Here is a 23,482-nt window from a genome sequence, read left to right on the forward strand (position 1 = left end):
AGGGGCTGAGAGGGTGCAGAAGTACACAGAGGGAGAAACAGATAGGGAAGGCTAACCAGGTTGTCAGATGGACACAGCAACACCTTGAGGCTCCTGTTGTCCCTCTCTGTTTGTTTCTCTGTGTTCGTTCACCTGCTATGGATCTACTGCAAACTGGGAGGGAATTAATTATGATCATACTTGCAGCTGACTGATATCTGCTTATTGCCTTCAAAGTGGATTTTCAAGACAAGGTGGACTCCTTCAGTATGCTGAACCATCCTCCCTGTCCCACATACCGTTTGGTTTCCCTTCTGTCTTTGATGTTTCTTTGGAACCAGGCAATCTGCTCTCCTGGGGAAGGAAGGAGCATCTGGCAGCGACCTAAATCGAACCCCATTATTAAAGAGCAGCTTTTTCTTGAGGAGACGTTCCCCCAAGAGTTCCTGTGGGGCTCTGGAACGTCGGCCTTTCAAACTGAAGGAGCCTGGAACCAGGATGGGAAAGGCGTCTCTATTTGGGACTATTTCACTCACTCCTCTGACAGTGAGACAGCAGATGTGGCAAGTGACAGCTACAACTACTGGGAAGAAGACGTGGCGGCACTTGGATACCTAGGTGTAAGATCATACTCATTCTCCCTCTCCTGGCCCAGACTTTTCCCTGATGGTAACGCCACTGGAGAGCCAAATGCAGCTGCTGTGGACCACTATAGCCGCCTCATGGAGAGGCTCCTGGAGAAGAAAGTCGAACCTATTGTAACTCTCTATCACTGGGACCTGCCACAGGTGTTCCAGGATCAATATGGAGGATGGAAAAACGACACGTTAGTTGAACATTTTAAGGAATACGCAGAGTTTTGTTTCAAAACATTTGGGAAATATGTCAAATATTGGCTTACAATCCACAACCCCTACTTAGTGGCTATGCAGGGATACGGGACAGGCCTGCATGCTCCTGGAGAAAAAGGGGGGATCTCTAGCACTCTAACAGTAGCCCACAACCTGATCAGGGTGAGTCCTGCAGGGTTACTCAACAACTTACTTTGTACAGTTTATATGGTGACACACAGTCTGTGTGCAAACTTTGACCTGCGGCTTTATCATTTTATGATAGTCAATGAATGTTTATATCTCCAGATTGGCTGTAAGGTTACAGGAGGAGTATAGCAAACACAGACTGGATCAGCAGTCTGATACCGGTTTTTACAAGACTCTTTAATCCAGTCTAACCTCTGCACATAATTAGCACAATAATCCCTAAAACATCTCTACTCATTGGGGGGTTATCTCCCCCTGATGACTGGATGGCTATATTTATATTGACAAGTTTTGTGATAAGTAAACAGGACACTTAAAGAGACACGCAGGTCAAAGTCCACCACATCAGCAGTTTTGTGGTGGAGGGACTCTGTGTGTGTGTGACAGGAAGTCACGGAGATACGCCTCATTAATACTCACTTAGGTTTATGCAGTGGAGCACAGATGGTCGGCTCCCAGCTAACACCAAGCAGATAGAGTAAGCAAATAATCATTTTCGGCTTCCTGTGATGCACTCCTTAATACACAGTTAAATATTTGCCTCAACTCTTTGTCCTAATTAAGATGTTATTTTTAATTTGATCTGTTGACATAAAATATTAATATTCATAGATAGCTCACATTTTGTCTGAAACCCCTGCTCTCTTTGATGCAGGAACTAATGTAATGTATGACGCAAAATTGCCCTTCTTGAATAGTTGAAGGCATTAAAGCATTTCATTAGATTTCTGCGTTGAACTGTAACATGAAATCACAATAAAATACAATTAAATTTGTGGTTTTAATGTGTCAAAATGTGTTTACTGGGTAAGCACACCATTGCAGGGTGGTGTATGTGGCTCATAAAATTAAAATGTGGCTAAAAAAGACAATATGTAACAGCCAAGTTTGATTTTATAAGTTAAACTGTTTCTGAATTATTTAAAGAATAATTTAATGATATACTTACAATGTATATGCTTTCTATTTTAGGCACACGCCAAAGCATGGCAGACCTACAACACTCACTTCCGCCAAGCTCAGAACGGTAAAGTATCCATTGTTTTAGGTTCCCATTGGGTTGAACCTCACAGGGGCCAGTACACAGCCACCAACGCTGCACTATGTCAGCAGTCCATGGAGGCCGTTCTTGGATGGTTCGCCAAGCCCATCTTTGGTGATGGGGACTATCCAGTCTCCCTGAAAACAAAACATGCAGCCCTAATGCCTATATTCACCCCAGAGGAGAAGCTGTGGGTGCAGAAAACAGCAGACTTTTTTGCTCTGTCGTTTGGGCCAAACAATATCCGTCTAGGCCAAAGCGTGATACGCTATGGGCAAAGCATCACTGCAGACCTGAGACGCCTCCTGAGCTGGATAAAACTGGAATATGGCAACCTGAAGGTGCTTGTCGCGGAGGCAGGCTGGTTCTCCAACGCCAGTGTCGGAAGAGAAGATACACTTGCCATCTATTCAATGAAAAACTTTATTCACCAAGTACTACAGGGTAAGCAGGAAACCTCTACGATGCAATGTTAGACAATACATTTCAAGCTGGGGGAAAAAAAAACTGAAATATTTTTCTTTTTCCTTTTAGCTATCAAGTTTGATGGTGTACAGGTGTTTGGCTACTTAGCCTGGTCATTGGTGGATGGATTTGAGTGGAATTATGGCTATGGTGTAAGAAGAGGTCTTTTCTACATTGACTTTAAACAGCCAAACAGAACAAGGCTCCCAAAGACAACAGCTCAATACTTTAAGCAAATTGTTGCAAGCAATGGTTTTCCAAATGATGAAACCTCTCTGGATGTTAAGGGCCAATTCCCTTGCAAATTTCATTGGGGAATTGCAGGCTCTACACTGCAGGTAAAACCCTTCTTGGATTCACACAAATTACAGTCAAGAGATTAACAAAGATCTGGTATATATAAATTTTTTTTCTTGCTGCTTTGTAGGTCCAGTTTCACCCTTTTTCCCCGCAGTTTTCTGACCCACATGTATATACCTGGAACTTGACAGGAGACGGTTCGCTGCGTCCAGTTCCCGGGTTGAAGCTGAACACCAGGCCAGCCCAGTGCACAGATTATCTGGCTATCCGCAACCATCTTCGCCTGTTAGCATCCACCGGGGCATCTCATTACAGCTTCGCTCTTAACTGGTCTCTGATTTTACCCGAGGGAGGTCGCTCGAATGTAAACACTGAAGCACTGAGGTAGAAATCAACAAGCACACAAACCTCTGAGTCTGACAAAATGAAACTAACTTAAACTGATTACACTTGAATTATACTGATTTCATTTTTTAGAGATAAAGATTTTTATGGTCACTTTCACCTTTTACATTTTCTCACATTACAACCTCAACCCCCCGCTGAGTATTTTATCAGAATTGTATCTAACAGACTAACACTAACTGGAGCTTAAATGTGAATTTGAAGGAAAACAGTTTATTTAAATTTAAATTTAGTTTGTGTAGATTGACTATGATGCCCCAAAATACAATCCAGAGCTACTAACTCCAGAGAAACTGAATCCACTACCAACTCCAATCCATCAACCAAAACTGGAAAGAATAAGTCACATCTGCAAAGTGTGCCTTACTGAACTAAAAGGCCATGCTTTGGAGAGAAAAGAACTTTGGATGAGCTGCACAGCTTAGGTAGCATAATTTATCTAAAGGATAAGAACTAATTTACTGCATACATAAAAGCAATTGTGTAATGAATGCCATAAGAAATTTACTAAAATCTTTGCCTCAGTCTTAAGTTGGTACACCTACAGGAGCAAACCCATCCAACAGAGATGAAGTCGAACAGCTAAGATCAAACCACTTCCATGCCATAGAATTACCCTGAACACTTCTAGAGAAGGAAGAAATGCCAAACATTTCAGTCCTTTGATGTCCAAAGCTAGTAGAGACATTACAAAAACTCTTGTTACTCTACTTGCAATGACAGACGGTTCGTAAAAGTATTTTGTCAGAGGGGTTGGATACAGACATGCGACTTAGATTTCAGATTATTTTTCTTGACTGTTTCATCATAAGATTTTTGTGTTTAGGTGTTTTATGTTTTGAAACACTGAGCTATTTTTTTATTTGTCTATTGTATAAAATTACAATAAATACACTGAAGTGTATGGTGCAAGGTTACTCAATGAAAACCTCTTCAAAGGATATGAATACATTGGGTAGGAACCTGATTTCCAAGTTTTCAAAAGGCCTTTCCTTTTATAAACTCTACCATCTTGTTTTCAAAAATTAACTCCTTCTTTTTTTTACTTCTAAAAGGTACTATCGCTGTGTGCTGACAGAGCTCAAGAGGCTAAACATGGAAGCAATGGTCATCTTGTACTACCCGTCACACAGAGCTCCAAACCTGGGTTTGCCAGGGCCGCTGCATGATTCTGGGGGTTGGATAAATAACGCCACAATAGAAGCATTTCTAGAATATGCAGCACTTTGCTACCAGGAACTGGGTTCCTGGGTTCAATATTGGATTACCATAAATGAGCCAAACAGACTTATAGATGTTTATTCCAATGTCACACAGAGGCACCAAGCAGCTCATAACTTGCTTCTAGCCCATGCCAAAGCCTGGAGGTTACATGAGAGGGAGTTTTCTGCTGAGCAGAAAGTGCTGGTGTCTCTCGCTCTACATGCTGACTGGGCTAAGCCGGCTAACCCTTTCCTGGAGTCACATACGGTGGCAGCAGAAAGATTTCTTTTGTTTGAGATTGGACGCTTCTTGGATCCACTGCTTGGGACAAAAGATGAAGAGACGAAGGGGAAATACCCCCATGAAATGAAGGTATACCTAGAAGAAAGAGCAAGAGTGTCTGGCCTTCCCGGATCGCCTCTTCCTCATTTTACTGAGAATGAAAGACATGAACTTAAGGGGGCATTGAGTTTTATTGCCCTGAATCATTTCACAACACGTTTAGTTGCTCCAAATCCTCACACACAACAAACCCCCCAGAAGGAATCAGCACCTGATCATGACTGTGTGATTCTCTCAGACTCCACCTGGCCTACCTCCAGCAGAGGTCAGGCTCTGGTACCCTGGGGCTTAAGAAAGATGCTGAAATGGGTGAATCAAAGGTATGGTACAGCTTTGCCTGTCATTGTCACAGCCAGTGGGATTGATGACCAAGCTTCTGTTGAGGATAAACTCAGGCAGTATTATCTGCAGAGCTATGTCCACGAGGCCCTCAAAGGTGAGTTATCCTGAATGCCTTGTTCAACTATAACAGACGTCCTCACTTCCATACCATGATGTCTTATGTCCTGCAGTTTAGATGTGTCCCTGCTTCCACACCTGAATCTAATGGCTGAAATACCTCCTTAGCATGCAGTCAAATGCTGAGTTCGACTTCAGTGGCTGTATCCTCCGAAGGCCAGATTCGTAGGCCGATTACATTATAGCGCGGCGCTGAGGTCTGTTAGGATCGGAAGGCTCCTTAATGCGGTCGACAAATGCATCCTTCTTTTTTGCCCGCTTTGTATCCTACGCAGCCTTGGATATCCCATGTTTCATTGCGAGTCAAGTAAGCCGGCCGCTCCATGCACAGAGGAAAAAGGTACTTGGCGCCGAACAGTGGTGAATATTGGATGCACAGTTTCTTCTAATGCAAGTATGTGAATAGTTTCGTCTAGAACTAAAATTGGTTTTTTAAATGGTTATTGAGTCAGATATGTGGCAGATAATGTTTGATTTATTTAAAAGTTTTTATCTGTTACTGTGTAAATGGGTTTGGCTGTAATTTAAGGACAGATTCTAATACATTTGCAGTGTGGGGACTGTAAATATGATATGATTTCTATTTTCTAATTGCTATTTTGCACAATTTGCTTTACTATGAATTTTTTGCTGTTGTTTATATCTTTCTACCGCTTTTATAGAATTACATTTGCTTATATTTGTTCATGCTCCCAGTGGTTGTCATCTTTATTCCACACTGTATTCTTATGAGTGTAGCCTTTGTTGACTTTACAATAAGCTTTCTGTGTCAACCCTAAATGACAGACCGTACGGCCGGTGAAAGCTGCGGAAGGCTGAACCTGCTTGTATTCACAGCCAAAACTCTTCCAGTCTACTTAATTTCACGGACCTCAAGTATCTAGACCAGGTAGACTGAGTCCTTGGAGGATGCAGTCTTTAAAATTGAACACACCCAAATTCTCTGGACTCCTACTAATGATCTGATTATTTGATTATTATTTGGTGATTATTTGGTGTGTTGAAGCAGAGACACACCTAAAAGGTACAGGACACTGGACATAGAGGGCTGGAATTTAGGAAGCCTGAACTATAGGGTATAGATAACAGTCTTTTTGTTAAGGATGTTTAGACATATATCTGTCTCATGACAATGATGTTTGATAATCTTATTGCTTCCTACAATAAATGTCAAACTTAATGAAACTGCATGAAAATAATAAAACCATAAATGAAGGGAGAGGCAAACTCTCAAACAGCAGCTCTGATTATCACTGCTTGCTTAGCTGATGATACTGAACATGAACCTTTGAGTGTTTTAGTTGGTTTCTCACCTTTTTGGATGAGGAAGTAAAACCTGAGAGTTAAAAAAAACAATCTAAGTTTTACTTTCTGTTTTCTTTGCTTTCAGCTTATCATCTTGATGGTGTAAACTTGCAAGGCTTCTATGTGTTGAGGCTTCAAGATCGTCATGACCCTGAGTTTGGTCTCTTCACTTCAACTCATCACCAATCCAAAGCCAAGAACTCTGTTGCTTTGTACAGAGAAATCATAGCTAACAGGGGTTCTCCTAACAATAGCACAACCCAGACATGCAGACCCACTGAGCAGCAGGAAATATGTCAGATGTGTGAGTGGATGTTCAACAACAAACCGATGCTGGTTTTTTGGGGCTGCCTCCTTATAACATTTACCATGCTAGCTGCATTGGTCGTTTTTGTTGTCATTAATAAGAGAAATCAAAGGTATGACAGAGGGAAGAGGAAGAGGAGAGGGAACCAAAAGAGAAAAAACAAAGCAACAGCATATGGTTTATGTCCTGCTGTCAGGTACTAACAGTAGTAAGGACTGAATTGTTAACATGTAGAAGAAAAAAGGCAAAATAAAATGCATGTTTCTCTCTTTAGTTTTCTTTCAGTGACAAATGAGTTTACAGACAATATATGTCACAAAAATGTCATAATAAATGGTCTTAAAAGGAGGTAAAACAACCCTCTCTTAACATTTTGCATTTAGTCAGTTTGAATGAGGTAGCAGGACAATGTTTTTTATTTTTTTATTTCAGTAAAATGAAAATATAAAGTGTATTTGCAGTATAGCAAAAAAATAAATAAATAAATCAAACTGTTTGTTGAAGCACCTTTAAATCCTATTTTAGGTGCGGGTATAATATCTATGAAACTCTGGAAACTGAACTTTTTTTTTTTTTTTCTTTGGAAAACATAGCTGAATTTTGCCAGGCTGTATGAAGAGCCCCTGTCAGTAACCGTTTTGCATGTTCTGCTACACATACTCTGTTGGACTTGGTTTATGACTGTGCTAATGCAATGCATGAATGTGCTACCCTAAACCATTAATGAACCTGTAGGCTGTGGTCTTTCTTCCAGGTGAAACTTTGCCCTGTTTCAAGTCTTTTGTAGCCTTTAAGAGGATTCACTTCAGGATTTCCTTGTATTTAGGTTTAGGTTTATCCATCACCCACTTAAACCCGCTCAGCTTTTCTGCCCCTGCTGAAGGGAGGCACCCTCACAGCATGATGCTGCCAACACTGTGTTTCACTATGAAGATGTGAATGTTTGTTGGTGTGTGACATATATCAACATCAAAAACAAAACAAAAATCATCCATATGATATCTTGATATCAGGTTTTAAAACTATTCCCTATGTTCTTGAAATATTTCAGTCTATGTCTTGTGTTCTTAAAATATTTCAGACTAAGCTCAAATGTGCAAAACCACAAATCATAGATTACACCATTTAAGGTGTAAACAAAGATAATACCAGTGTAAAAATGTTCATAGAAACTAAGTACTCAGCATATAACAGCAACAACGTTAATGATATTAATTATCAACTCAAAGTTTATTGAAAGTATAGTTGAAAGTTGGTTTCAAAGGTAAAGATGACCTTAAGTACAAACAAAACTTAACAAAAATGTAATAATACGAAATAAGTGAATTTACCACAATGTTGTTTTTGTGTTACTCTGATAAAGTCTATGTTTAATTGTGTGTTGCTGTAGTTTTTATAAGAACAAGCCTGATTTCCAAGGCATTCCCTACACTGTCTAAACTCATTCAATGGAACAACAGTGCCCCCTGGTGTCAGTACTCGATTCTGAGGTCAACAGAAATCAGTTTCTTTTAAAAATATGAAAATTAAATGCTAGACCACTGCACCTTATTTGAAGGACTAAATCTAACTGTACCAATAGGCAGTAGTACTTTATTGAGTATGTAAGAAGGACACGGTCCTGTTTTGTTCATTATTGTTTATTTTTTTAATAGGATCTTGAAAGGTTGAGTGCTGCTAAAAAATTTGAATTATCAAAAATATGTAACGAAAATAATTTTTTTTATTTCAATATAATGAATGAGGATGGCTGTGTAGCTAAAGAAAAAAAGATAACTCAAAACTTGTGTTTTTTTGTTGATTGTGGTAAGTTATTGGACCTTATTTATTTTAATTAATGATTAATAAAAATAAAAACTTGACAAAATGTCTGTTTGTTTTTATTCATATAAAAGTATTTAAACTGTGAACATATTCATCATTTTTATTACTATGTAATCATATTTAGAGCGTTATTTATTAGTGTTGCACCGATGCCATTTTTTGGGCCCGATGCCGATACCTGGCTGTGCAGTATCGGCCCATACCAATGCCATACTGATGCCATCTGAAATTAATGTGTGTGTGTATATATATGAAGAACTGCATACTACTTGGATGTAAAACAATTGCCATCATGGCTTTGTCAAGCTGCTGCCTACCTTTGTGAAGCAGGAAAAAGACTAACACAAAGTGAATCCATTAGAACTTTTTATTGCCTACCTGGAATGGGTGACAATAGTTGAATAAACTTCTGGCCCTCAAAATGCTTTCGGTGACCTATATGTCGGTACCCGCCTAAAAAAAAAAAAGATTAAAATGATGATTAACTGAAGACATATGGTGACTTAAATTCCAATAAAAACCTTTTTTTCACTCACTTTGAAGTTTAGCTCAAGACTGGCTTTGTTTATTTTTTATTATTTTAAAATACACAGTAAAATGATGGTACTGTTTGACTATTCTTCCCATTGTTTTTTGTAAAGAATAGTGCTGGTATTATAACATCTTTTCTTATGTTCTTTCAAATTTTTGGTGAACGAAGAAAAATTGAAGTAACAGCAATAATAATAATGATTATTAATGATGCTTATAATAATAATAATAATAATAATAATAATAATAATAATAATAATAATGATTATTATTATTACTATTATTATTTATATTATTACATAAATAATAATAATAATAATAATAATAATTATAATTATAACAAAAATAATAATTATTATTATTCATGTTTTTTAGTGATTGACCAATGGGAGGCAGCGCTGACGCTCTGGGTCACGTGACCCTCTCTAGACTGCATGCAGTTTTTGGTATTAAAATGTTTTCTGTTCCACCAACCATTGTGTTGTGGCACAGTTGAGATGACAGATACACGTTAGGCTATTTCGCCCGCATTAAACTTCCCACTAACATCGGGGACGGACGAGACAAAAGGTGTGCGACATTCCAGTTGTTATTTTTGCTTCTGTGTATTATAAAAAAAACAAAAAAAAAAAAAACTCAGGAGCTGCTGTCGGTAAAAGCAGCTAGCGCTAGCTCACTGGTCGGACTGGCGACGAGGCCCCAACCAACCAGACGGACGGTTACACCGTGGAAACTATGGCCAATATTGCTGTTCAGAGGATAAAACGGGAGTTCAAGGAAGTCCTGAAGAGCGAAGAGGTATGTTGTCGTGTTTGCCACTCCAAGCCGGACCTCAATTTATTTCACTTTCTGCGGCTGAATGAGAGTGACGCTTGTTCACTAAAGTGGCTAGCTGTAGCTAGCCGTAACGCTTTGATAATAAGGAGGCAAAAACGTCAGCTAACAAAAATGTGCCACTTAGTTAAGGCAAAGGTTAAAAGAGTACCTATTGCTTTAAAACAGCCCAATACATTTCAGCCTATAAAGCAATCTGAGAATATTTTAAGTGATCACCCTAGCTAGTCGCTAAGCTAGCTGGGGCAACCGGAGCAAATGTTTTTGGGAGTTGTAGTAATTAAAGCATAGTTAACCCACGTGCCATTTTCACCCAATATACATCATTAGGAGTCAAATTGGAATCGCTCTAACACAGAGAGCTTTAAACATGCAACAAGTTGAGGTCAACCTTTCACCATCTCAATGTTGCATGAGTTGGCAGTTAATGGTGAATTGTGTTTACAGGATAGTCGACTGTTAACAGCCTTCTCAGTGTTTAATGCTTCCTTTCTGTTTACTCTTCCAGACAAGCAAAAACCAAATAAAGGTAGACTTGGTGGATGAGAACTTCACAGAACTCAGAGGAGAAATAGCAGGCCCCCCTGACACGCCATATGAAGGTGAGGAACTTTTAAAGAGACACTGCTGTCACTGCCAACTTTTAATGGACTCTTGACCCCTCATTGACCGAATAGCATGCACTCACATAACAGATTTTATTCTACATAGGTTCTTAAGCATATTAACAGTCTAATCGGTTAAATGAACAAATGCAGTCTAAAAAAATAAACAGGTTTGGCAGGTATGAGGAGGACAAAACATGATAGTAATTGAGATGCATTTTTACATTATCATAAGAATTCTCCTACCACAACCCACAAAAGCTATGCGAACAACATCAAAAAAGTTTTCTGAACTGAAGGAACGATTGATAAAAACAACCTATTAAAATACTCTGTTCGGTATTGAAATCAGATTTCTTTTAAAAGATTTTTCATGAAGTTTAGAAAAAAGCTGTAGGGCTAAAAAAAAAAAAAAAAAAAAAAAAAAAAAGGAACTGATTACAGAGATAATTGTCAACTAATTAGGTAATTGAATCGTTACCAAAAGTAATGGCAGAAAGACTCTTAAACACAGTTTTCTAAAAGAGTAACCTGCTTACTGCAGTAATGAAGGCAAAGCTCAATGGATTTATATAATTAAATGTGTTTATGTTACATGTTTTGCAACATGTGCAATTCATGCACCAATTTTTCTTATTTCAAATCTTAGCTTATTTAGAAATGTTAATTTACTAAAAGTATCTCTCTTAAATAAAAAAAAATCAATACATTAATTGATTACTAAAATGATCAATAGATGCAGCCCTAAAGCAATGAGAAATTTTTATTGTTTTGAAACACTTTCTCTGATAATTTCTTTTTAAATATCTAATAGTATTGGTAAAAAAAATAAACCCTTGAGCGACATTACCAAGTATTCGGTCATACTCAGGATGTGTTTATGATCTCATCTCTGTGACCATCCATTAATTCATACCTTCCACTGTGCTTTTGCTATCCCTCACCTTATTCATCTTATTATGATCTCTTGGAGACATTCATACAATCTCAAAGACTCTTGACATAAGAAAAAGGACATCTACAAATTGGAATGTGACAAAAATAATGATGTTGATCAATTGTGAAAGGTGATGTTGACTCACCATAATCATCACAACATAAATTTGGAAATGCCAGAACTGCCTTTGGAATACATTGATTTGAGGGTTCAGTGATGATGCATTGAAACTCACCTTGCAAAAGATATTATGGCAGTTAAAAAGACTTTCACTGTTATTTATGCAAGATGTTGGTTGTACTATTAAACAGTCATGTTACAGCGTATTTACTTAGTTGTGTTCATCTCTATTCGTAACTAAATTGAATTGCATGCACCATAACAAAATCTTCGTACAAAAAAACATTTTGACCGAAGAGAAAAATTGATGGGATCATGGTGTTGATGGGGAAAGATTAATTGAAATGTGGGTTTATTGCAATAGTATCTACATTCATTGCAATAATAAACAATAGTATTGCACGGGCGTGTTGGGAACTTTGCATTTCAACCAAATATTCAAAGGTCCCACCTGTGTAACAGTGATGAATTTAGAGGAGTGCAGCGTACCCTTTGACGGAGGTTCTGTAAGGCTTGAGGATTTATATGGGCTTTTATTTTGATAGATCTACCTGATGGTTAAGAAATTATGTGCTACTAGTTTCTACAATTTCAGTATTATGTAGTATACACTGTTTAACGTTTTAGTTTAAAAATCTTGGTTAAATTGCTTTAGGGCTTTAACGATTATTTTTCTAGTCGATTAACCTGTCGATTTTTTTTGATGAATCAATTAATAATCGGATAGCCAAAGGTTCTTTAAAGATGATTTTTTTACAAAATTAAACCAGTTGAAAACTTTTCCTCTTGAGGAGGTCTTGATAGAACATATTAACAGACTGAAACTTTAAAAAAAAATCTTAAATGCGAAATGATATTCTTTTAAAGTTTTGATATAATTACTTCTCTAAACGGGTTGCTCTGTTAGCTAAAGGCATATTTTAGAGTTTCTGTACTCCAGTTAATAATTAATCAATTACTGAATTAATGACATTTATTTAAATCAATTAATCACGATTAATCAAATTAATTGTTTCAGCCCTAAATATTTCAATCAATTATCTTCATCTTGTTATTGCTTTCATTTTTGACAGGAGGTAGATATCAACTAGAAATTAAAATTCCAGAGACGTATCCATTCAATCCACCCAAGGTAAAGGTTCATCCTATTTCTGTACCAATGGACAATATGCATTAATAACTGTGTTTTCTACTAATCCACTCACAATTCATTGCTCCTTTCAATACCTCAGGTGCGGTTTATCACAAAGATCTGGCATCCCAATATCAGCTCGGTCACAGGTGCAATATGTCTGGACATTCTTAAAGATCAGTGGTGAGTGAATCGGTGTCAAGATTTTCATTTGTTTCTCCATAATTTTCTCAACTAAGACTAACCTTTATTTTACCAGAAAGACTAAAATTGGTTCTAGAAGGATACTTTTATTTCTTGCACTCTAAGTGAAGAAAACCATTGCTACTGTATTGACTATTTATTTATTTTTTGTTTAAAGAACCGGAAGCTGTTCTTCATTTTAACAGAGAGGAACATGAGGCTGATGTAAAACTTTATAAATGTAGAACAACTTTTTACACAAATGGACCTTCTGTTTGTTTTAGTCTCCTTCTTCCTTCGATTAAAGGGTTTGTGTTCTTACTCGGGCAGCTTTCTTTTTAATACTGGTGGAGTGTATACATCAGAACCTTACGGGAACAGATGGGCTTGACCCATGCCAACTAAATGCACCCCATAGTGAACAGAGCTCGCAGAACCCTGCTGTTGAACTTTGCAGATCTGTGGAATCCTGTTGATGAAATCCACAAATTGCATTTGTGCAGCTGAACTGTTGTTTTTACCATAAAGCTGTTATGAGGGCTCCACTTAGCTGCAGTTTTCAAGCACATTATGTTTCCCATGCCATAATAATGGCCCTGATACCAAAGTCTGATAATTTCCTCTATATGGGGTAAGATTTTTAATGTGCAATCTGGAGCATGAATGGACAGCTTTTTTCATCATTCTGTTAAATGCGTTTGTGTGTCTCTGCATCTTTTGTTTTTGTTTGTTTTCTTTGTTGGTGTACTTTGCCACTTACAATGATATGTTGTTTCAGGGCAGCAGCCATGACACTGAGGACAGTCCTTTTGTCATTACAAGCTTTACTGGCAGCTGCAGAACCAGATGATCCACAGGATGCCGTTGTAGCCAATCAGGTATGTGCATTTGTCAGCTTTATTTGTGTTTCTTTATTTGTCTTTCATTTTTTATCATTGATTTTTTATTTATGTTAAAACCTTTGAAGAACCCCTAATCAGTAGTTGTACTCTAAATTTATTTGGATAGAACACAGTTTGATCTGTTTGTATTTCTGCAGCACTTTTGAGCATGAACTGAACTTCATGCTCCGTTTTCAAAAGGCTTCCGTTTTCACACTCATTTTGATTTAAGGTTTTCATATTGTTTCAGCAGCAGAATGCAAACACCACTTTAGTGTCTGAAACCTACTTTTCCCCCCCTAATTCTAACCTGTAGAAGCGTACATTTAAAAAGATAGCAGCAGGTTTTAACCACCTCAAAACCTGAAATAATTCATACAGCTGGCAAATTTTGACTTGGTCAGTTTGCTTCAACCCACAAGTTTTGTTCTCGACTTGAAATTAGACTGGTGTTGAATTGATTCATTAAAACTTGTTCTGCAAGAATTCAGAGGAGGAAAAAAGGCTTCAGGTTTTAACAAATCAAACCTAATAACTCCCCTGAAAAATAGTCATCGTGGCAAAGCAATATGGAAACAATATGAAGCAGTTATGGTGGCAGGTAGCGATGCTAAGGCTAAGACAATACCAATACGCAGGACAGATGTCTCCATTCAGAAGACTTTTGAAAGCCTTAAAAAAACATTTCAAGAGAAAGTGAAAAAGCTAAAGCTATTAACAACAAAGTGATGGAATTTATAGCGCTCGAAAACTAGCCTATTTCTGTCTCTGAGAACCTGGATTTTCGTAACTAAATAGCTCTTTCGGAGCCACGTTACACCATCCAGTGCCATTACTTCCTCTCAGACGTGTCCCTGCCTTCCCTTATTAAGGTAGACACAACACACATCCACAACTTGATCAACAAAAACGGACTGCACCTAAGTTTTACCACAGACATATGGAAGTCAGATGTTAGTCCGGTTAGCATGTTAAGCTTAACAGCTCTGTGGTTGGATTAAGATTTTAAACATGCAAAAAGCAATGCTACACACACAATGACTACAAGGCCTCATGCATTCAGGCAATGTTTTGTTGATTGTTCACATTTTTGAGGATGCACTTTCATGTACATACATTTTTTGATATCGAAGCTGATATACATGTGTTGGTAGATCTAATTTTATGTTTGAAAATATTTTACTTTGCTCCAGATATAACTTTGCAGATTGTGAAAAATGTTGTAAGATGCCCATTTTTCTTCGACTTTTGTTTTCATTTTTTGTTACTAAGTGACTTTAGTACATATAATCTTATATTTGAAAAATACTGTACTTTACAAATATCTCTGCAGTTAAACCATAGGTTGATTCAACAATGAATTTTCAAGGGATGCTCTTTGTGTTTCAATTGAATTGTCTTTTGCTGCTGTTAATTAAAGCCAAAGACAAATGTTTTGTGTGATGACACAAAGTAAAAAATTGAAGAGCGCCCCAGATTATCCAAAGAGGATATTGAATATGAACTATCATTATCGGAATTGTTATCGGTCATGAAATTATTGGATGTTGGTTGAAATTGTTATCATGCATTACTAGCCTCGACCCATCTTCAATGCTCTTACCGAAGGAAGGAGATTGTTTCCCAAAGTCCCGCAATACATGGGCGTTGGTCATCCTTAATACAGAGCAGTCGCCCTGTCCCATGTGCAGAAAACCATACCCATACACAGTAGGGATGGTGTTCTTGGGATGGTACTCATTATTCTTCTTCCTCCAAACACGATTAGTTGAATTATGACCAAAAAGTTCTATTTTGGTCTCATCTGACCACATGACTTTCTCCCATGACTCCGCTCAATCATCCAAAGGGTCACTGGCAAACTTAAGACGTGCCTTGACATGTGTTTGTTTAAGCAGGGGAACCTTCCCTGCCATGCAGTTCTTTACAGGTCATTGACCTTCTCCTCCCGTGTAGCTCTGGGCTGATTGTTCACCTTTCTTAGGATCATTGAGACCCCACAAGGTGTGATCTTGGATTGAGCCCCAATCCGAGGGAGACTGATAGTCATGTTTAGCTTCTTCCATTTTCCAATGATTGCTTTAACAGCGGACCTTTTTTCACCAAACTACTTGGCAATTTCCCCGTAGCCCTTTCCAGCCTTATGGAAGAGTACAATTTTGTCTCTAGTGTCTTTAGATAGCTCTTTGGTCTTGGCAATGTTAGTAGTTAGATTCTTATTGATTGTATTGGGTGGACAGGTGTCTTTATGCAGCTAACGACGTCAAACAGGTGCATCTAATTTAGGAAAATAAACGGAGAGGAGGTGGAAATTTTGAAGGCAGACTAACAGGTCTTTAAGGGTCAGAATTCTAGCTGATAGATGTTCAAATACTTATTTGCAGCTGTATCATACAGATAAATACTTAAAAAGTCATATATTGTGATTTCTGGATTTGTATTTTTTTTTTTTAGATTATGTTTCTCATAATGGACATGCACCTATAATGAAAATTTCAGACCCCTCCATTATTTCTAAGTGGGAGAACTTTCAAAATAGTAGCATGTTTTGAGTTATTTTCCTAAAATGTCGACTAATACTCAAGGCCAAGGTTCTCTGTAGTTTGCCTGATGGTTTTGCAGAGAATCTTTTTGTATTTTCCTTTTTTCATGGTGCTTTTTACTGGCCATAGCTCAACTTTTTGATTAAAATCTTCTGAAAAACCACACATCAGACTCAGCCTAGTGGAAAGATGGCATTGGTCGGACTCGTTTATGCTGAAGTAAAGTCAGAGAGGAATAAGAGTTCTCTTGTTTGCACACAAACAAGGTGCAAAATCGAGGTAAATCGGTTTTTTAACACAGCTTCAAGAGCAAGTTTACGCTTACAATCACCTCACAAGGGCTGACTGAATTTCACATCTGATTTTCCTCTGACTGTATGATTAGTGATCGAGAGGTGGTCGGGAGAGTCTGATTATCCCTTGTTACCCCCCGTATATTACACAACGCAGGACGCACAATGAGCCCAAAATCTACTTGATCCTAAAAGTTCTCGCATGACTGAAAATTGGCCCAAAAAGGTAAATTATTCACATTGACTGTTATTTATCAATTATTGAAAAAATTTTAAAACAACTTATCAGTCATGTAAGCAATTACACAAGATTGCTATTAGCTGAAAGACCAATCTATTCAGAGCTTGATTGAAGCGTAATTGTACCAAAAACAAAACCTTTTTTCATTTAAAGATTAAAAACCATCTTTGTCATCTATCCAGAACTTATGAAGTGGAATTTCTGAACATCAAAACTTGTTAAGTTTTAGACATTTTCTATGCATATAAAATGTGTAGTAGTTGTTTTATATTAAGTGTAAACTGTTTTTTTTTCAGGCATGTTGGCTTAATAACTTTGTCTTTTTTAGATGAATTGAAAAAAAAAATGATTTTGATGCCTTCAGGTAGGTGTTACTTATGGAGGACCGATCCTGCCATAATTAAAAATGCTTACAGAAATAAATAAAGGACTTAATAATATAAAATTGCTTGAAAAAGTAGTTAATAATATGAATTTGTGTGCCATTAAATGTGACAAAATAATAAAAAGAAGATATTTCTTCAACAATTGGTCAATTATTTATCAAAAATATATATTTTAACTTGCTTAGCTTGGCAGTTATCATTTATTTTATTATGAAGCAATTATAAGGGGACAGAAAAAAATAAAAAATAAAAATCAGAAACGAGATTTTCCAACCATATCGCCCAGGCCTACTCTAAACCTCTTACTGCCAAGCTAAGCAAGGCTGGTAGTAGGGCTGACCTCTGTTTAAAGGCTTTGTTTAAATAGGGTTAGGGTTACAATTTAAACCTTTAAAGTTTTTCTTTTTTTTTCTTTTTCCCTGGTCCTTATTTTAAATCCGTAAAACAGCACATGTTGACAAAAAAAAAAAAAATCTGAAATTAACAAAAATGTAAACATAAGGCCTCGTCTTTGTTTAGTTGAGCATTTCTAAAGGCTACGCAGATATTTGTATGCCTTACCAGGAGAAGTAGCATCCCCCTTGGTCTGTGTCTATGGTACCCAGCAGAGTGCAGTGTCCGTTCGGTTAATTGAAACTGATTTTTCCCATAAATTAGGGTGACTAGGAGCAGCTTGGACTGTTTGGTGTGGTAGAACTTTGCATTTTCTCATAAACTGTGACAGTTTGCAAAGGGGGTGAAAAATTTTGGACATGCTCTTTTCCTTTGCTCAAATGCTAATAAAAGCTAAAAAGAAAAAAATCCAACACTTATGCACTTGTAAAATGTCTTCTGGGAGACACTTTGTCATTGCCATTAGGAAAAATCATTCTGGCTTAATAAAAGCAACCTCTAAATTAAAACTTGACTGGAACATGAATAATTCTGGGCTTAACCTTTTCTGCACAAAGTATTTTTTTCCCAGGTATTTTCCGGATAAGATTGGAGTTTTTATCATGGAATGAAAACTTTTTGTTCTACCTCTTCTTTTCTGAGCTCTGCCATTTGTGTTCATGTATGAAAAGCACTAATTCAGCTGTCTGCTGTTGTAACACATCATCATATAAATTTAAAACGATTAAATGATTAAATATGATCTGAACTTTAATCACTCAAGTTTCATGATTCTAAAAAAAAGATACTTCAATATTAACTATTTCCTGGATACTTGAGATGCATATCATTGGATTAAAATATTTTCCATTAAAGTGTTCTAATCACGCCAAGTTGTTGTATAAAACCAGTCAAAAACAACACATTGTTGACTAGATTAAGAATGAATCACAAATGATGAACAGGCTTTAAATTAATGACAATATACCTTTTTAACTTGGCAAAGATTTTTTCATGTGGAAACTTTTTGTGCCCTTCTATAGGGGTATTTGACATCTAGACAAAGATGCGCTTATTTATGTGAAGTTGTCAACTGTTATGTATTATAATGGCTATATCACTAATTGACAGCTATTTCCCCAGTTATCAAAGTTAATATATGGATAAAACACTTAACTACTGGAAACTTTTATTGGGTCACTGGTTTATACGAACATGAGTGTTTACTATATAAATAAATTTGCTGTGTAAATTTAGTTCAGATTATTTTTATAGAAAATTAAAAAAAAAACACGTAATCTCAAGGCACTTTACAGAGGAAATTAAATCAAATTATATGAACAGACTTAAAATTTCCTATCTAAGGACACTGCTGATTACATCGAGTCATTGACTGCAAAATTGACTCCTCCTGGATAAGTATGCAGCTACAGTAGTCCTTCGCTTGCATTGTGCCATTGACTCTGCAGCAAGTATGTATACAGCAACAGCAGAGAGGAAAAACTCCCTTTTAACAGAAAGAAACCCCAGAGGAACCAGGCTCAGTGTGACCGGCCTTCTCCGAGGCCGACTGGGGATTTAAGGAGACAGAAGCAGACATAAAACAGGAAAAAAAAGGCCTGATCTATATTTTTAATTTAATTTTGTTAGAAAAGCTAATGGTAAACTAGCTCCATAGGTGGAAAGAAACAGTTAAGCAGATGAGCTCTGAGCCAGTTTTCATGTCAGAGGGATGAAAGAGCACATGCAATTAGTCTCTGTAAAAGCTGAGCTGATAATTCTCTTGAAAGAGAGTCCTTTTGAGAGAAACGGGGCTAAGCAATGAAAAACGGACGATATCATGTATAACTAAAGTTGATGATGACAGAAGCCCAGCCGATATTTCTTTCCATGAGGGTGTCACAGCCAAACAAAAAACAGGTCAGATTATGACAAAAAGCGGGGAATAAAGTTAGAATTTGAACTAACAAATACTGCACAATTGGAGGGTAGAAGTACAACAAAGCAGAATGATGAAAAGTGCTTCTAATATCATCCAGTAGTTCAAGTCTATAGCAGCATAACTATAGCGATAGCACAGAATAACTTGAGCCACTCTTAACTATAAGCTTTATCAGAAAGAAAAGTATAAAGCCTAGTCTTAAGTGTAGACAGTGTCTCTGCTTCACTGACTAAAACTGGTGGAGCTTTGTTATTTATGGCTTTAACTTCAGTAGGAGGATTTCAAATTCTGCTCTGGATTTATCAAGAAGACAATAAGGGGAGGGTGAAATAAAAGTATGATCGTTCTTTTTAATTTTCACCAGGACTCTGGATGCAGCATTTTTAATCAGCTGAAGGCTTTTACCTGCAGTGTGTGGACTTCTGATTGTAAAGAATTACAATAGTCCTGCCTTGAAGCAAAAGATGCATGGATTAGTTTCTGACCATCACCCCTAGACAAGATTTCTAATTTTTGATTTTTTTTTTTTTTTTGAAAGAAATGAAAAAAGGAAATATGTTTAAAGTAGACTTTAAATGACAAGTCCTTATTTATTGCAAAGTTTTTTTTTTCTTTGACGTCATTATTGGAGACCACTTTAATGCTATCCAGATGAAATGACTGACTAAGCAGATTCCTTTTCAAATTCCAAAAACAATGACTTCTCATCTGAATGAAAAAGCTTTAAACTCTTGAGTAAGGGTGCTCCGATCAGGATTTTTGGGGCCGATCACCGATTGCTGAAAGCAGTATTGGTTGATACCGATCACTGGTCACCGATCACTGGGTCTATCTGAAGCCTTCTATTTATCATGTCATATATTCAATTTTAATAATCTTAACAAAAATTTATATGTGTTCAAATTAACAGAAGATAATGTATTGTGAATTGTCAACTGTATACTTCTATTGACAAGAAACGTTCAACATTTTACTTCCTTAGAAACGTCTTAAACAGCTTAGAGCTTAACAAATAAGCCTTATTTCTAAATAAGATACAAAAAATCTGTCATTGTTAATTTACACAAACTTAAAGTGTACTTAAACCTAAAGTGCAGAGCAAAGAAAACAAAATCAAATATTTTTGGGATGCCATGATAAAAAGGCATAAGGTATGTATTTTAGGCTTGTCCTGTGGTAATTAACTGAAAATAGAAGCCATGACGGAACAGTCACACATCTTTAGATAATATATCAGTAATTGTTTGGCTTTTTGACCTAGCTCAAAATCTAAAATGTCCTTTTAATCACTGCAGACATTTTTCAGTAGTAATAAAGTTTTGTAAATTTCAAACAAATGCTAACTTTAAATGTTCTTTTAGTTCCTTTAAATCTACATACATTTAAAGTGCACAGCATGGAAATCATGAGTCAATGAGAAAGAAGAGGAATAGAGATTAGTAAATCCATTTCTCTTAAAGCTTACTTGTTAAGCATCAGTGGCAGATTTTTCTTTAAAAATATAAGCATCTCTGCATTTTTGGCAGACAGCTTGTTCCTCTTCTAATCTACAATATTCCCTGCTGTGCTAAAAAGTCGCTCACTATCTACACTTGTGCATGGAGCACAGAGGTAGGCTTGTGCTGCTTGTGCGAGAGCGGGGAAATGACTTTTATTGTCTTGCAAAAAAACAAGCGGCTGTCCGCTCCGTGGGATGACTGGCTCTGATAGGTAGAGGTTCATCCGCCTCGTGGAATTTCCTTGGCACACACGTTGCAAATCGCTAATGTATTGTCTTGAAGCACTGCCAGACTGGTGAATGTAGGGAGGCCGCCATTTTAGCTGCGCGTAGATTACCTAAATGCACTACCGGGCCACCGTCCGTTTTCTTCTTCTTCCCCACTTCCAGTCGCATACCAATGCAGAGCAACTACAGAGGAATCGGAGGAGTGAATCCAATCCAACAAGTAGTGCGTCTCATCGGCCCATCTGATCGGCCTTTATGGAGACCGCCGATCAAACTAATTAAAGCCTTTATCGGCCCATAACGATCAGTGACCGATCAATCGGAGCACCCTTACTCTTGAGTCCTGGTGATATACATGACCGTTGTATTTTTTGTGATTAAATAGATGATCTTCTAAACCTCATGGATCTGGTAACTAAAAATGATCTAACAAGGAGCATTATTGAAAGCTGTCACCTTAGCCCCCATACATATGAAATATTCTGTTTTTTTGTTCCCTACACAGTACAAGCAAAACCCAGAGATGTTTAAACAGACGGCAAGACTCTGGTCTCACGTTTACGCAGGAGCTCCCGTCTCCAGTCCAGAGTACACACGTAAAATAGACAAACTCTGTGCCATGGGCTTCGAAAAAGTGAGTGGACTTAATTATTTTGTTTAGCGCTCTCTCCTTTAATGTTGTCTTGCATTGCTGCTGGTTAACACCTGGTTTTTCCTTTATCTCCAGAATGCAGTAATAGTGGCATTGTCGTCAAAATCCTGGGACGTGGAGACGGCAACAGAGCTCCTCCTCAGCAACTGAATTTGACGCCTGTCGTATTCCTCCTGATCCGCACGTCTGTCTCTCCTACAAACTTCTGCTGTCTGAAGGCAAATCCTGCTCGATCCTACCCTCTGTTTTACATCGGACACATTCCCCTTCTTCTCTTTATCCCCACTGTGTGACATCTCACCTGCTGTATCACACTCCAATCATCAACTCTGTCAGTTCATACCTCTGGATGATTAAGGCCACTCACCTTGTTACTTAGTAATACAATCATACATCCACATCTGAGTCCTTTTGAAGCAAAGTAGATGCCAAACCCTGCCCACTTCTGTCAGTCTTTGTCCCAGTTTTCTGGCTCTATCCAAAAAGCAGCTGTTAGCGGCTTTTCCTTGCCTATGCAGTGCATTTATTTTCATTCATGCTAACTTTTCGTTGGAGAGGGTAAAGCCACCTAAGGCAGCTTTTAGTTTTTGGACCTTCTACTTATTAAGTACACTTTTGGCTCATTTTTTGAACCATAGATTAAATATCTCAATAGAGGGTCTTGAGAACAGACAACAGTTAATAAAATAAATCTGTTTTTTTGGCATCAACTGGTTGCTGATAACTGAGAACATCTTTCTAGCAGTTGTATTGTAGTGTCAGTATATTTAATTCAAAGGAAAAAGAAAAAACATCAGATTGAAAACCAATGATTTTTTGCTGTCATGGAAGAATTCAGAACATACTGTAGTACAACCGTGTAGGTCGGCCTGTTCTGCGTTTGTGAAAACAGCTCATCAAGTGTCTTAGAGGTGTTCTCACAGTAGCCATCCTCATGCCAAGTCCCCCCCACCTACCATCCATCAGTCAGCGTCTGGCAGCTCCTGTTGGAGATCCCTCTCCTCCACCTTTGCCACACATGGATTTAAATTACTGCTCTTCATCTGGGGTTTCTCCTTTTTGTTTTAAAACACTTTTATTTAGGAAAATGGATGCATTTGATTTCCTGGTTTTAATCTGAGAGAAAAGCAAACAAAATTTATGTTCAAATTGATGTTCAACACAACTTGTGACAAGTCTAGAAGAATATGACCTCATCTTAATTGCATCAACAAATAAATGTCAATGACCAATCTGTAAATAAAAAGATTAAAGTCTGTGTAAATTAATCTGACATTTGATTTCTACCTTTTTTGTTGTTGTTGAAAATGCTATTTTGGTAATTTTTGAGGAAAAAACTGCCCCACTGGATGCAAAAGATTTTAGAAATTGAAAAAAAAAAAAAGTTAATTTTACTCAGGAATTTTTTTTTATTTATTTACAGTTTTGCATGG

The 23,482-nt window shown here is 37.3% G+C and overlaps 2 protein-coding genes across 2 annotated transcripts; both read left to right on the forward strand.

Moving 5' to 3' along the window:
- Window positions 1–99: 99 nt before the first annotated feature.
- On the forward strand, window positions 100–7,248 carry klb (klotho beta). Its single transcript, XM_015380254.1, has 6 exons — window positions 100–992; window positions 1,992–2,505; window positions 2,596–2,864; window positions 2,954–3,210; window positions 4,287–5,212; window positions 6,626–7,248. Exons 1-6 carry the CDS (start codon window positions 249–251, stop codon window positions 7,048–7,050), a joined length of 3,135 nt encoding a protein of 1,044 aa, XP_015235740.1. The 5' UTR covers window positions 100–248; the 3' UTR covers window positions 7,051–7,248.
- A 2,393-nt stretch (window positions 7,249–9,641) lies between these two features.
- LOC107088242 (ubiquitin-conjugating enzyme E2 K) lies at window positions 9,642–23,321 on the forward strand. The gene is made up of 7 exons (XM_015380278.1): window positions 9,642–10,000; window positions 10,545–10,638; window positions 12,772–12,830; window positions 12,931–13,013; window positions 13,792–13,891; window positions 21,903–22,031; window positions 22,125–23,321. Exons 1-7 carry the CDS (start codon window positions 9,938–9,940, stop codon window positions 22,197–22,199), a joined length of 603 nt encoding a protein of 200 aa, XP_015235764.1. The 5' UTR covers window positions 9,642–9,937; the 3' UTR covers window positions 22,200–23,321.
- Window positions 23,322–23,482: the final 161 nt, after the last annotated feature.

Source organism: Cyprinodon variegatus, unplaced genomic scaffold (genome assembly GCF_000732505.1).
Source record: "Cyprinodon variegatus isolate N-32 unplaced genomic scaffold, C_variegatus-1.0 Scaffold210, whole genome shotgun sequence".
In the NCBI taxonomy this organism is placed as follows: domain Eukaryota; kingdom Metazoa; phylum Chordata; class Actinopteri; order Cyprinodontiformes; family Cyprinodontidae; genus Cyprinodon; species Cyprinodon variegatus.